The 15,116-nt window shown below is 44.9% G+C and overlaps 3 protein-coding genes across 3 annotated transcripts; 2 read left to right on the top strand and 1 right to left on the bottom strand.

The window, feature by feature from the left end:
• Nucleotides 1-210: 210 nt before the first annotated feature.
• Nucleotides 211-3,520, bottom strand: CRYAB (crystallin alpha B). The gene is made up of 3 exons (XM_006912821.1): nt 3,020-3,520; nt 1,801-1,923; nt 211-557 (listed from the first exon to the last, which is right to left on the bottom strand). The coding sequence occupies exons 1-3, from the start codon at nt 3,398-3,400 to the stop codon at nt 354-356; spliced, it is 708 nt and encodes a 235-aa protein (XP_006912883.1). The 5' UTR covers nt 3,401-3,520; the 3' UTR covers nt 211-353.
• Nucleotides 3,521-3,590: 70 nt separating this feature from the next.
• Nucleotides 3,591-5,509, top strand: HSPB2 (heat shock protein family B (small) member 2). Its single transcript, XM_006912820.3, has 3 exons — nt 3,591-3,832; nt 4,176-4,389; nt 4,865-5,509. The coding sequence occupies exons 2-3, from the start codon at nt 4,296-4,298 to the stop codon at nt 5,317-5,319; spliced, it is 549 nt and encodes a 182-aa protein (XP_006912882.1). The 5' UTR covers nt 3,591-3,832; nt 4,176-4,295; the 3' UTR covers nt 5,320-5,509.
• CUNH11orf52 (chromosome unknown C11orf52 homolog) lies at nt 4,274-14,687 on the top strand. Its single transcript, XM_006912819.3, has 5 exons — nt 4,274-4,389; nt 8,649-8,828; nt 12,468-12,505; nt 13,535-13,590; nt 13,827-14,687. The coding sequence occupies exons 2-5, from the start codon at nt 8,758-8,760 to the stop codon at nt 14,073-14,075; spliced, it is 414 nt and encodes a 137-aa protein (XP_006912881.2). The 5' UTR covers nt 4,274-4,389; nt 8,649-8,757; the 3' UTR covers nt 14,076-14,687.
• Nucleotides 14,688-15,116: the final 429 nt, after the last annotated feature.

The following is a 15,116-nucleotide window of genomic DNA, read 5'->3' as shown; positions in this document are numbered from 1 at the left end:
AAGTGTGCAAATCAGTACTCCATGTTATAAATGGAAGACCTAAAGACCAGAAAGGTTAAGTGACTTGCTAAACTTATACCATTATTAAATGATGGAGAGAGTCATTCTGACTCTAATATATCTGGAGCCTCCTAAATCATAATGTGATAAGTAAATGGATTTGCTGTATTTGTCCATTAAAAAAATATGGAATATTCAAACACAAGACAGTTATCTGTTGCTGAATGATATTTTATTAGCTTAATAATTTGGGCCTGCCCTTAGCATTAATAAGCTTCAGCACTAATCACAGATTTTCATTCACTGGTGGGGAAACTTTATTGTTTTAAAAAATGCAGTTAGAGAAAGGGCATCTACTTCTTGGGGGCTGCAGTGACAGCAGGCTTCTCTTCACGGGTGATGGGAATGGTGCGCTCAGGGCCAGAGGCCTGTTTCCTTGGTCCATTCACAGTGAGGACCCCATCAGAGGACAGTGATGAAGTTATGGCAAGAGGGTCCACATCTGCTGGGATCCGGTATTTCCTGTGGAACTCCCGGGAGATGAAACCATGTTCATCCTAATCCGAGAGAACAAGGAAAGAGGCAGACAGATAAGAACAGGAAAATAGCACCACTTGCTTAGAACTCAAACATCCTCCTTTCCCTTAGATGTGACCAAATGCCACGGCAACATGAGAAAGATGTTCTGTTTGGGGCTAAGATGAAGTTCCCTATGTGGTCACTCCTATCAATGAGAATCTGAGAAGTCTGAAACAGGCAAAACGTCACAGCTCTCTAAACACTGAGCATAGATGTATTCACAGGTATTTCCCAAAGGTTTAGATCAATATGTGTTGGGCCTACAGGATTTGGAATATCAACCAGAATTGAAGATCTGAATCCTTGAAGAAGCTCATAAATTGTCCTGACTCTTCAGGAATGTCCCAGAATGTTCCAGACCAGTAGGACTGCTGCTATTTAAAAAACAAAACAAAACAAAACTCCATCCAGGGAGACTATGACTCAAACTTAAACCATGTATGCAAAACGGCAACAGTTTGAGTACCTTAAACTGTACTGTTTGATGTACAAGGTTCTGAGTTATCACTAATTGGTAAGCAAACCTATTAAATCCCCCTCTCCCCCAGAAAGTAATGAGAAGCTCCATTCTTTAGAATTCTGCTAAGAGTAGTTGCCCCTAACCCTTATACCTGCTGAATCTCAAGCATTTATCCAGATGGGCTCTCAATTAACTGATTTACACAGGTGCTCTAGGGTATTAGGAGCTCTGAAATTTAGGCAAACCAAATAGTTTAGCATTAAGATGGGCTAAAGACAAGAGGATTCCTGAACATCTTAAAGTCCCAAACACCTTCAGGGTACGTGGAGTTAACGTAATTATGTAAAGTAACCAGGTGTGGGACAGGCACTATGCCTAAATCAGTGGGCTATACATTAGAATTACCCAGAGAGCTTTTAAAATAATGATGCCTCGGGCCCATTCCTAAGAATTCTAATTTAATTTGCCTGAGCATTGGAATTTTTAAAAATTTCCTTCGCAATTCTAATGTGGCCAAGGTTGAGTTAATTATCCCACCTATCCCATCTAAGTCAATCAGATCAAAATAAATAAACAGCAAAGATCACTTCTCTGGCCAAAACAACAGCAACAGCAACACCACTATCACCACCACTACCACCACCGCTGCCGCCACCACCACCACCAGATCTATCCCTGCTCCAAACCCTAATGGTTTAGGACTGGAATGTTGCCATAGTATGCACTAAATGAATGAACAGGAGAGAAAACGAGCTACATACCTGGCGTTCTTCATGTTTGCCATGCACCTCAATCACATCTCCCAGCACCTTGACCTTGAGTTCTTCTGGGGAGAAGTGCTTCACATCCAGGTTGACAGAAAATCTGTCCTTTTCCAGACGCATCTAGAAATAGCAAGATGCGGGGAAGAGATAGGAGAAAGAATAGTAGGAACGTGGATTGCTAGTGCACTCTCATTATTCTGCAGACTTACTTTCTAGCCAAGTAGTTTATCTTCTTCATTTTGGCTAAAAATCCCTTTTTGAATAAACATGACTCTCTGGTTCAGGGGAGCCACCACAGTAGTACTTGGTCATTAGGCTCAAACTTTATTTACAGGGACAGGGAAGGAAACAGGCCACCCAGGAGAGCAATCACAAGGATGGATCTGGGCATGGCTTCTGCTGCCTCTCTAACCCCAATGCCTGGCCTTGTCATTTGTCTATGAGACAAAGGCCCCTTCTTCTTGCCCAGGTCTCTGCCAAGTTTCCCACCCACTCAATCTGGAATGTTCTACTGGCCCTGATTGTTCTTCCAAAGCCCTTGCCCTCTCAGCTCCTGTTTACTCACACTTGAATATTTTTAAACCAGAGTGTTATCTGTGATAACTTCTGTTAACTTTATATGTTCACCCCATTCTCCTATCCTCTTAGGACAAGTGGGGGTCCAAAGACTGGAAGTATATTCTTTCCTCCTCAAGCTTGGACCCAGGCCAGTGCCATGTCACAGCTCTGAGAAGCCCAGAAAATCATAGAAGAGAGAATAAGAAGGAAGAAAACAGCGGTTGCTGTCTCCAGCTCCACTTGGTGATGAAAAGCTCAGGATGAGGTAGGGCTGTCTCCTAGCTCTGAAACTTAAGGTGACAAAATTTGTCAGGAGTATGAGGAATTAGAAGTGGTGCACAAAGGAGTCTGAAGGCAGCTATTTCCCTGTAGATCCTTATGAACTAAACCAGAAAGGATCATCCTACTTAGGGGATAGAAGATGATCCTCGTAGCACAAGAAAAGAAATGTAATAAGTAGGATACAGAAGATCTTCAAAGACATGTAACTGGGGGAGAGAGGAACTAGTAACCGCGTCTTTCTTCGCTACAGGACACACGTGTGCCTAAGAGACTTAAGACACTTAGACATAGCCAGATTTAGATAGACAGGAGAAGTAGAGCACATGGAGATATTTCCAGAGGTTAGGGAAGAACTTCTTACAGAGGGGAGACTTACCTCTGAGAGCCCAGTGTCAATCCAGCTGGGTGCCCGCAGGAATGAGGGCGGCCGAAGGTAGAAGGGGCTCAGGGAAGTAGAAGTTGGGAAGAGATCAGACTCCAACAGGTGTTCTCCAAAGAACTGGTCAAAGAGGCGGCTGGGGGAGTGGAAAGGAAAGAAGGGGCGTCGGATCCAGGGGTGGTGGATGGCGATGTCCATAGTGGCTAGGTGAGTGTGGGGGTTAGCTGGCTGGTCAGCTCCTTCAGCTGCAGCTACAGCCAGCCCCTTATATATGCAGTCTTGTGAAGCTTCTGGAATGGTGATGTCAGGGGTTTTATTATCCCAGCTCACCACCCGTTCATGGAGACTTGTGATCAGGGATTTGGCAGTGTGACACATACCCAGTACTCACTGAGCTAAGAAAAGAGAAATACAAACACGTCTGAGCTGGCCAGTGACTTGTCCTGGACTTGTTTCACTAGCTTTCTGTCCACACCCAAAGGGACCCTCCCCCCGCCCCCCCCCCCAACATCTCTTGGGACAGAGTCAGGAATCCCAAGCAGGCACGATGTATGCCCCTCCTCCTCTCCAGCCTGGCGAGCCAGGGGAATCCAGCCAGCGACTATCTTGGGCCTGGGCAGGAACTGGAATCTTCCTTGGCTGGGCCCCAGAGACATTAACTCTTTGTGAGTCCCTGGAAGAGAGCCGTGATCACCAACATGTCAGTGGCAGGCATCTGTGTGGTGCTCAAGGTTGACTTGGTTTCAGGAGAGGACCCTGACATTAATCTGGGCAGGAAGACTAGACTCCTCACTCCACCCCAAAGCAAAGGTAGGAAAGTTTCTTGCATCTTATACCTTACAAGGCTCGCAGAGCATCAAATCCAGGAGAGCTTTATGAGGTAAGGTGAAGGGTGCCTGAGACTGAGGAGGAGAAAAGATGGTGTGGAAAATGTGCAAACAGTGAGGGTCTCAGCTAGGACTCTCCAGGGACCCTGACACCAGCCTCTCCTCCCCAGTTCACTCCCCAGTTTGCTCAAAGCCAGGACCCTCAGCTGTCCTCTCAAGTCCCCTGCGACAGCTGAAGGGTGTGCGGGGGAGGGGTGGGGGTCCAGGCAGGCTGATCACACACTCTTGGCTGGCGCTCAGGGCCCCGCTGTCCGTCCCTCCCCTAGGCTCGGCACTATTTTGGGTGGTGTAGACCCCGCCCCCACCTCGGACGGAGCCCTAGTTCTTCAGACAGCTGGAGGGGTCGCGCTGCATCTCGGATCAGGGCCGCCGACACATCTGCAGCCATGTCGGGCCGCTCGGTGCCACACGCCCACCCGGCCACCGCCGAGTACGAATTTGCCAACCCGAGTCGCCTGGGTGAGCAGCGCTTCGGAGAAGGTATGGCACAGACGCCACTCCCTTGCCTCCCACCCCCACCGCCTGAAATTCTGGGCTGACCTCCCAATGGTGCTGGCCTCCACCCCACTCCGGGCTTAACTGAACTCCTGAGGCGAGCCATCTCCCATCCCAGCTCCCCCCTCCTCCCTCCAAGCAGGGCTCTTTCCCTTTCCTACTGACCTCAGTGCAGACGTGGTGCCTGCAATGCTTTTACACCTGTCCCCTTATCCCCTTAGTATGCCTCCTTGTTCCCCTTATGTCCACCCAGTTCTGCTTCGGTTTACTCTCCTCCGCCCCCATCTCATTTCCTTCCTCAATCCCCTCTACTTCAACTACCTCATTCTAGCCGCTGCGCCCTCTCGCCTTCCCTACTTCTCCTGACTCTCCTCCTGCTCTCCCCAGTCCTCATTCTTCATTCACTCCTGTTCCCAACTCACGCTCCCTGCTTCTTGCCTTCTCTCTCTCCGCCCCTCAGGCCTCCTGCCGGAAGAGATCCTGACCCCCACCCTCTACCATGGCTACTATGTTCGGCCCCGGGCCACCAGAGCCGGGGAGGGCAGCAGGGCAGGGGCCTCGGAACTCAGGCTCAGTGAGGGCAAGTTCCAGGCGTTTCTGGATGTGAGCCACTTTACCCCCGATGAGGTGACTGTGAGGACTGTGGACAACCTGCTGGAGGTGTCCGCCCGGCACCCGCAGCGCCTGGACCGCCACGGCTTTGTGTCTCGAGAGTTCTGCCGCACCTATGTTCTGCCTGCGGATGTTGACCCCTGGCGAGTCCGTGCTGCTCTTTCCCATGATGGCATCCTTAACCTGGAGGCGCCTCGGGGTGGCCGACATTTGGACACAGAGGTCAATGAGGTCTATATCTCCTTGCTGTCTGCACCTCCTGATCCAGAGGAAGAGGAGGAGGCTGCCAGAGTTGAGCCCTGAGTGCCACAGACCCAGCACCCAGCACTTTCTACCTCATGTGGTGATAGAGCAGCTGCCACTACCCCAGAGGCAGCAGCATCCTTGAGGGAGGGAAAGTGCATGGGCCGCAATGTATGGTTTGGTCCCTTGGGACGTGTCCTAGCCTTTGGTTTAGTTCTGGGTGGAGCTGAATAAACCCAAATCTCAGGGCCTGGTTTGTGCAGCTCCCTATTCTGTGTTCTGGAGGATGGGTGGGCAGGGAGGGAGAAGGTCATAGCCAGCTAGAAATAACCTCCTCAGTGAGATGTGCCCAACATTACAGAATCCCAAGCTCACACTTGGATGCTGAGATCACGCCCGGAAGCTGACACTGGCTCCAGATCAAATTCCTAGCCATAATTTTCTCACAATGCAACAAAAGAGAGAGTGATCCTGGGAGGGAAAAGGGATATGCCATCCAAACAGCCCAGAGGGCACTGTCTGAGCTGGCGATTAGAGACACAAAAACAAGGGTCTCCAGACTGTCTGGCCTGTTTTGGGTAGGGGTTGGGAAAACAGATTTTGGCTGGAGAGGGTTGCCTAAAGCCCTATTTTCCCATACTAAATTCTGTCCAATGAAAATGGTCTCCGATTCTGAGGAACCAAGTATGTATACACAGGGCTACAGACATAGAAACCTCTGCCATTATCACCAAAGTCTCCTCACCCTCTGCACGGGAGAAGCTCGTGAAAGAAAGTATCATATCTGGGAACATCCCAAAGAGAGGAATCACTGCATCATCACTCCACACATCATCCCAAACTAAGTGCAGGATATCTAGGGTTATTAGTATGGTGGTAAAGGCCAGGGAAGCATCCCTTGGAGGTAAAGTCTTATTACTAGAGGTATGGTGTATGCAAGACAGCCTAGGGCTCTGACCCCTCAATTACTCTCTGTAATCAAGAGAGCATGCGTATGTATGATGTGGAGAGTGTTCAGACCTCACTGCTCCCAAATACATCTTTTACGTGGCTGTGATGGACACCTGAAATTCTTCCATTAAAGTGGTTCATTCTTAACTTTGTTGGGTTACAGACCCATTTGAAAATTTGACAAAAGCTATAAGATTCTCTTACCAGAAAAATACATATGCTCCCAAATTTGCCATACAATTTGAATAGGTTCATGCAGCTCTTGGGAGTCATTCATATGCACCTCTTAGGGATCTGTGGACCCCTGAGATAAGAACCCTCACTTGAAAAATCCAATTTTTGTTTAAAGGATTACCATCCATTTAAAATGAAAGCATGCTTCAGACTAATAACTATTGATATATTCATTTGTTAATTTATTCAACATTTATTTATCAAACCCCAAGTAATACACTATGGGGGATACACATTGTAAGTATAAATTATAAAAACTGTGATCTTTTATTTTCTACTCTTGAGGATTTAGTACCAAGTTGAGAAGAAATAGAATAGAAAAAGGATCGTACTCAGACTTCAACCAGACCACCTTCACACTGATCTGTTTTGTAACTGGGATTTTTACATGAGCTTTATTTAAAAGAAAGTGTTCCTTAGCTAGGAAAACATTTGACACCTCCGATTTAATCCAAATTCCCAACCCTTTCGAATTCTTTCAAGATTATTAGTCATTTTCTTTTTGGACATATCTGTTACAAATTCTTCCTTCTATCGAACCAAAATCTGCATTTTAGTCACATCTGCCCATTGGTTCTGGTTATGTCCAGAAAATAATGCAATTCTTTCAATTGAAAGTCCTTCAGATAACCATCCTATCCTCCTAGGACTTCCCTTTCCTGTCTAAACATGCCTAGTTCTTTTAACCACATCTGATAGGACTTTCCATACCACTTAACCAGAAAACTTTCTCTTGAACACGCTACCTTTTGACAACATAATTTGAAATTCAACATGTAGAACTAAAATTGTTATTCCAGTCCCAAACTGGGTGGTACAAACTTCAGTGAAGTAATCAATACCCTTGTTTATCACTCTAGACTTCTATTAATGCTGCTTTAAAGTGTATCAGGTTTTCTGGCTACCATAGCACACTATTGGTTTCATTGATGTTTCTGGCCGTATGAAATCTCTTAGTTGTTTTCCTTTACATTTTTCCTTTAAAGTAGAGAAAGTGGCTGGAAAGGGACCAGAGACGTGGAGGGCTTCGAGTGCCAGGCTAAGAAGTTTGGGTAATAGGGTGAAAAAAATACCGCTAATGGTAAAGTACAGAATGGATTGCCAGGGAGAAGTATGACCATGAAATGAGGCGAGTGCAATGATCCAGTGCAAGATAATGAAGTAAGATGTTTTACCATCTGACAACTAGCTGAGAATAAGAAGTAATAGTAATAAAAGCTAGGGCTTACTGAGAGCTCCCCATGTGCCAGGCCTTGGACTAGAGCTTCATATACATTATCTCATCTAATCTTCACCACAAATCTGTAAGGCTGTCACTCCCATTGTCTCCATTTTTCATAAGGAAAGAAGATGGGGAGGAGTAAAGAGTCCAGAGTACTCAATGTAGAGTGCAAGGCTAAGTGGTAGGTCTTGAATCCCCACAAGAAGCACACAAATAACTGGGCATCTGAGCAAGACATTAAAGATGGGGTTGGGAGTACCAAAGACAGGCCTTACAGGTTTCACAAATTCTCCTAGAGCCCATATTTTCTACAGAAGAATTTGCTAGACTGCACCCTAGTTGCTGGTAAGTGTATAATGAGTAAAATTTTGGGTCATTGGAAGAAGAGGTTGAGTTGAAGTGTACGTGGAGATTCTGTAGCTCTATAGTGAGAGTGGGGAAGTGAACGGTTAAGAAGGGCTTAAGCTATCGCAATCATAGAGTCATATGATTTTTGACCAGAAAGGGGATTTGGTAATAGGTTCGGTCCTCCATTTCACAGTCCTAGAAGAAAGTGATTTGTCCATGTTAATTCCAGTAGCAAGGGAAAAAGAATATAAATTCATTTCCCTAAATTTAAGTTTGCAAGGGACTCCAATATTTAAACCAAGATTCTGGACAGGAATAATAAGAAACCGATACTGATTATCTCGAAAGCGAAACACAACTAAAGCTGAGTAGTACTGAGAAACACAAGGTAAGAGCCTTTTCTCCATATAGAGGATATATTTCAACGACAATGTGATGTTGCAGAGAAACATTTCCTAAGGAAACCCAGAGCTTTTTTCTAGCTCAGGTTTCTTTTCACTGAAGCTTGATCTCAAAGTTCATAGCTTCATCAAAGCAACTCCAAATCCCCAAGGTGAGATAGTTGTCACCTGGAGCCCGTACGTGTTCTTCTCCCCTTTGGCTGGGAGAAGTTACCTGGGAATCTTTCCAGCAGGTGGCTTCTGAAGTCCAACCTGCTAGGTTGAAATCTGACACTGACAGAGACTCCCTGGGAGCTGCTACTGAAAGCTAAACCAGGAAGCAGGAAATGCACAAGCCTCTTTATGTGGAAAACAGCTGGGCTCCCTCAGAGACAGAGCACCATGGGAAACCGTCTCTGCTGCGGGGGAAGCTGGTGAGTAGGGGGCAAGTGGGGAGGGTAACATCTCTGTCGGTGGACATGGAGGCCCTGAGAATAGAGCCTACGGATAGTTCTCTGCCAACCTCCCACTGCCACCTTCCTCTGCCTGGCACCTCCCGATGCCAGCACCAGAACAGCACCTCCTTCTGTGCTCACTCCTTTCAGGAGACCTCTGAACACACAGCCAAGCCAGCTGTCTGTAGAATGCCCGGAGCCGGTCTGGAATGGTGAATTGGCATTGTTTCTCTTTGTCCTCCTCTTCCTCTCTTTTCCCTTCTGTCCCTTTCCTTCTTCTCTAGAGGATAATTGTAGCATTTGATGGCTTACGATGTGCCAGGCACGTTACAAACAATCTCCTTTAATTTTCCCAACAATTCTATCAATTCTATGAGGGAGGTGGCTTTACTCCTCTTTTTTTTTTTTTTTAACAGCAGAGAAGCTGAGGCTCAGAGCCTTGTCAGCTGAGGCTCCGTGGTCACATGACTAGTAAGCAAATCAAGATTCCAACCTAGGTCTGTCTGACTTCAGAGCCCATACTTTTAACCACGGCATAATACTGCCTCCCAAATAAAGCAAATCGACTTTGGAGAAATGTTTATTTAAAAGGGCAGAAGTGAGGAGGAGACTATCCATGGAATATTTAATATAACTTTCACACTTATTTGCTGTGTGACACTTAGGCAAATCCTGTAACTTCTCTCTTTTTTTCTCACACACACACACAAAAATAGATAACATGACCTACGTTGTTTAGGTCACTGCTTCGAAGAATAGAGGATATATGAAAGCCTCACTATAAATTAATTGTAATGTCTTTATCGTTCTTTCCTAGAGTTGTCATCACTATAAACCCCTGGACTTGGTTTTATCCTGTCCAGTGCCTTCTTAGCTATATCATTCCATATTTGGGTCAGTCTTGAAGATGTCTTATTTATAAATAAAGCATCATTATATTTAGAGATACAGCGAGGTACATAGAAAAGGGCATATGATTTGGAGTCAGTTCACTGGATTAAAGTCCTGTTCCTACTATTCATTCATTTATTAAACATTTTATTAAAACACCTATATGTACCAGGCATAGTAATAGATGCAGAAGACATAGTAATAAAGGAATTTTGGTCCCTGCCTTCTTGAGTAAGATAAAGTTGTAGGGCCTTAGTTGACCTATCTATAAAATAGCAACAATAATACGTGTTTCCCAGCATATTGTCAGAATTGAAAAAGCAAAGACTTTTTAAACTCTGACATGTCCTACAGACATAGGACATCTAGAAACATTAAAGCTTCTAGGGAAGGGAGATGTAACAGCTTCTTTCCTTCCTTTCTTCCAAAGTCTGCATATTCTTCATTTTTAGTTATTTTTTCCTCTGATGGCGATAGTCATAGTAGTCAGCTTCTACTGATGCTCATTATATGCCAGGCATCTAGCTGAGTAGTTTACATTTATTATTTTATTTAATTCTTACAACAATATCATGAGATTTAGGTTGTTATCATCTTTGTTTTATTTAAAAAAAAAAAAAGAAAAGGAAGCCTAATGAAGTTTCAAACATGCTGAAGGTCACACAGCCAGCCTGAAGGTCACACTGTCAGTCTGACTCTAGAGCCTAGACAGAAACACTATATCAGATATTCTAACCAAAATATATTTCTTTCTCTTAAATTATCAGTAAGACTGGATAAATATTATTTTTCTCTATTTGTCATTAGCTCAATAAACTTTCAGAGACTTAAAGATACTATGATAACTGAAGAGATTTTTATTTTTAAATATTTTTTTATCATTACAAAAGTAATACATACTCACTATAGAACATTTGGAAAATACTAAAGAGCAGAAAATAACCATAAATATAAGCACCCAGGGATGATAGGAACATTTGAGTGCATTTCCATGGAATTCTTTTTAAATGCCTACGTGCATAGTTTTTATTCCCAAACACATTTTATCTTTTTAATTGACTTAATAAAGAGTAAAATTTTCAATGTTATTGTTTTCTTCCAACATCTTTCTTAAATTAATGTGTAATGTTCCATTGATTGAGGCTGCCATTTATTCAGTCAGTTCCCAATGTTAGACATTTAGAATATTTCCTTTTTTTTTTTTGCAATTGTAAATAATGCTACAATGAAAATTCATATTTGCTCCTGTCTAATTATTAAGATATGGAATTGCTACATCAGAGGACACACACATTTATGTTTAAGGCATCTTATACTTATTGCCAATTGCAATCTAGAAAGATTGCACCAATATTTACTCCTATTACCAATATAAGAGTGCCCATTTAGTTTCCTTAATCCCAAGCTAAAAATAAAACTTTATCACCTGTGAATTGAACTGAATATTCCATTTGGGTTGTGTCCAGGCATTGTGCAATATCCAACTTGGGGACTGGCTCCGTTTGCTATAATTGTGTCACCCAAGTCTGTTATTTTAGAATTAATGTTTATCCATTTAAGTAGAAGTAGGAAGATAATAGTGACAAGGGGCCAGGAATTAGTGGCTAGGATAAGGCAGTGGTAAGAGAAAGGAAGAGCAGAAGTGGCAGAACAGGAAATAGAAAGACCCAGAGGTAGTTTCAAGGCTTTTCTTCTGAACAACCATTAGAATTCAGATTGTGACTCTGCTTTCAACTCAGCAAGCTGCATTAAAACCAAAAATCAAACCAAAACACAAACCTTTGTCAGATATGTATGGAAAAGTACTGATTTTTCTACAATAGTTAAATGGACATGATTTAGAAGTTTCCCTCTCTCTTTTTAAATAGCAAAAGAAGGAAACTTCTTTGGGGAAACAGAAACCAGACAAATAGGGTTGGCTCTGGTGAGAGCTGGAAATATACTTGCAAGAAAAAGCAATGGAGTAAGCCCCAAACTATTCAGCCTATTTCCTCAGACAAGTGTTGTTTTTCTGGCCATCAAACAGTTGACAATCACATAGATCCCTGGCTCCGTTGGGGACCCCAGGGGTTCAGAAATGAGTATAAGAGGTCTGTCCTGCAGCAAGGGCGAGGTAGCTGAGTCATTTGCCAAATCCAGAGCTCCCTGTGCTGTGGACTTTAAAGGTTAAACATCTCTCACTTTCTCTGTTAATTAAAAACAAGGAGAGGGAAGAAGGGAGGGAGATTACCTGTTAGGAAAGGGCTTTGAGAAGCCTTAACTAGTTAGCTCTGGTTGTGGCAGCTTCTGTGACTCTCAGAATGAGAACCCTGGGCTGGCAGAGACCCCCCCCCCCAAAAAAAAAGCACTGAAACAGAAGTAAGAGGGTCTCTGGATCCAGGAATAACCCATTATTTGGCAGATTTCTCTTACCCTCTGCTGGGATTAGTCTGTTAGACAATCCCAGAATAGCCCTCAACCCAGTTGCATCCCTGGCATGTAGTGCCTGGTTGCTTGAGGCTGTATTTTGGGTCTGGTTATGTCAGTCGTACCACTCCACCTTCCAGAACCATCCCTTTGGGAGAGGTGTGGTACCCTTGATAAATGCTTTGGGCCTGAGTGACTCTGTGTTAGACCGTGGGTGAAGGAAGGTCATCCCAGAATGTTAAGGAGACCACAGAGCAAATGATGGAGGGAAGATAGAGGCCAGGGCTCTTACATGTGGGTGATCTGTTTTTCCTTTCACAGGAGCTGCCCAACAATTTTCCACAGGAAAAAGAAAACAGGTAACTGTGGTGAGGAGAAGAACTTGAGTGGGGTGGCAGCAGGGTAGCAAATTAAAGAAGGTAATAGAAGCAGTGTCTTTGGAAAGAGCACAAATGTGGAAAAGAGTGGTTTTGGAAGGGATAAAGGGAGATAGTGCACCAAAGAGAATCTTTAGGTTACTGGGTTCAAGACCATCTTTGAAACTCTGAGTCTCATCCTTTCCATTATCTTAGAATGGCAAGGTTGATTGCTCATTCTTTCATTAATTCAGTAAAAATTTACTGTGCAGTTATTGTATGTGAGGCACTGCAGAATCCCAAGGAGGCAGAAGGCACAAGAGGAAAGACACACTGTTCAGCCCTAAAAGAGCAGAAACTCAAGTTCGAGAGATAGATACATAAGTAATTATAACGCCATCTACTAGTGCTATAATAGATGCATACTCATGCTGTGGGAGAATGGGAAGAACACTAATGTTGAAGAAATAATAGTAAGTTCAAAGCTGGAAGAGGAGCAGTGAGGAGAGGCTATTTTAGGCACGGGAATTATCTCATGCAGAAAAAAAGAAAGAGAAGAGAGAGAAAAGACTGACTTGATTGAAAGTGACCAATTGTTTAGTGTAGCTGAGCACTTCCCACATTGGACTGTAATAGCCTATGTACTTATTTGTGTCCCCTTAGTAGGACACAAATACATTAGACTGTAAGCTCCCCAAGACAGAGGAAACAGCCTACTCATTCTTCTATCCCCATAATGAGACACAGAGCCTGTAATCTAATGGATTCTCAACATATATTTGTTGAACTATGTTAGGGACTGGTGAAAAATGAGGATGGAAGATATTATGGGCAGATTGTGAAAGGGCCAGATTGCATACTCTGCTAACGAATTTATATATGGGAATGGTAGAAGTGAAAGAGGTGAGAACAGAGGCAGAGAGATTAGTCAGTTAGAAGCCCACAATAATAGTTTAATTGTGATTTGAAGAGGGCAACCTCAGTAGAGACAGGGAAGAGAAAATGTATTCAAGATGGATTTCCTCCTCTCAGGGAATCAACCAAGATGGACATCGAAGCAGCAGCCACAGCAGCAGAAAGGCACAAAGGTAATGACAGGCCTCTGTCCCTTCTTGTGGGCTACTCAGACATGAGTTCCTAGGACTCAGCTTTTTCACCTTGAACAGACACACCTCAGTCATCTATAGAATTTGCTTCTTCTGCCCATATTCCTCTGTTCCCCAAAGGAGCAAAGTGAAGGGACATCAGTCTAACTGACCCTACATTGAAGGTAAGGGGCCAAACCAAGCCAAGAATCTCCCTTAATGCTGTCCATTCCTCACAGGGTAATGACACAACAGGACATGCGCGTGAGGGGGTGTTAGAGCACTCTGCATCTCAGGAGAGGAGTCAAGGCCTCAGGTCGGAGGAAAGCAACTTACATTATGCAGACATTCAAGTGTGCAGCCCTACCCAACCACGCTCTGTCGGGGAGGTGAAGCACCTGCAGTTACAAAATGCTACAGAGTATGCTACCCTTTGCTTCTCCCAGGCCACACCCTGCTATGACAGCAAGAATGGGACCCTAGTATGAGCCCTGAGGAGGAAGGACCAGTTTCCATCATTTAACCACTACTTCTGTGGGAGAATCTACTGCTTTGGGGAACTGAGTGGCAGCAACACAGGATGGCGGCCACATTTTTAAGCTTAAAGAATTCAGGAGCCCCTGGAATTGTATATCCCTAATCTTGTTCTCTCCCCCTGGCCTAGCTCTTATTTGTCACTAGGAGTGGATGGAGTTGCACAAAATGAGGGGTCTATGCTGAGTGTGCAGAAAAGTGTGGAAAGAACAGGTTACCCCTTAAGCACGTGAGCTGATCTTGTTGAACTTAGTCTAATGGTATTCCTTTTACATACTTAAAACTCCAAAGCTGAAGAAGAATTGGTGCTCTAAAAAAGCATTCTGAGTTTTGGTAGACAGCTCCCAGGCTTGGCTTGGTCCTCAGCAGCTAGGTCAAGGGTCCCCGACCTGAACAGCAAATGAGGCCAGGGGCTGAAGCATGGAGGAAGCATTCTCCAAACATCAGTTACAAGGACTTCAAGTCACTGATACTGACAGCACTATGTAGCCTGGGGAACTCTTCTTGGCGGAACTGCTGGCTCTCACAAGTGCGGAGCCGCTAGGATCAATAAATACCTTACGGAACGTGCCTGTCGCATTTTCTGGGATGGGGATATGCGGGCTCTACGTAAGTGCAGCGGGTCTCGCTCGGCCTAAGGGTCGGTTTGCAAGGTAAGCAAGTAGAGACAGGCCTTCCCGCAAGCTTTGCCTGGGGAGGGGGGGGGTGTGTTTTGGACGGACTGGAGGCAAGTTCCCATCGGCAGAAGCCGGAGCACCCTGGGCAGGGTCCAGGCCAGTAGGAGGCGCCTCCGTACAGGCTGGGGACAGGGTCCTGGAAGTCAGGAGGCGGGGTCAAGGCCGCCAGGGGACGGGACGCGCGCTCCCGCCAGCAAGAAGCGTTCAGGATAGGCGGGGGGCAGGATCAAGGCCGGCGAGGGTTGTGGTCTGAGCCGTTAGGAGGAGGGACCTGACTGGCAGGGGGCGGGGTCTGGGTCGGCAGAAGGCGGGGTCCGA

The sequence above is a fragment of the Pteropus alecto genome, unplaced genomic scaffold, assembly GCF_000325575.1.
Source record: "Pteropus alecto unplaced genomic scaffold, ASM32557v1 scaffold224, whole genome shotgun sequence".
NCBI classification, from domain to species: Eukaryota; Metazoa; Chordata; class Mammalia; order Chiroptera; family Pteropodidae; genus Pteropus; species Pteropus alecto.
This window is presented reverse-complemented; position numbering and strand designations above follow the sequence as displayed.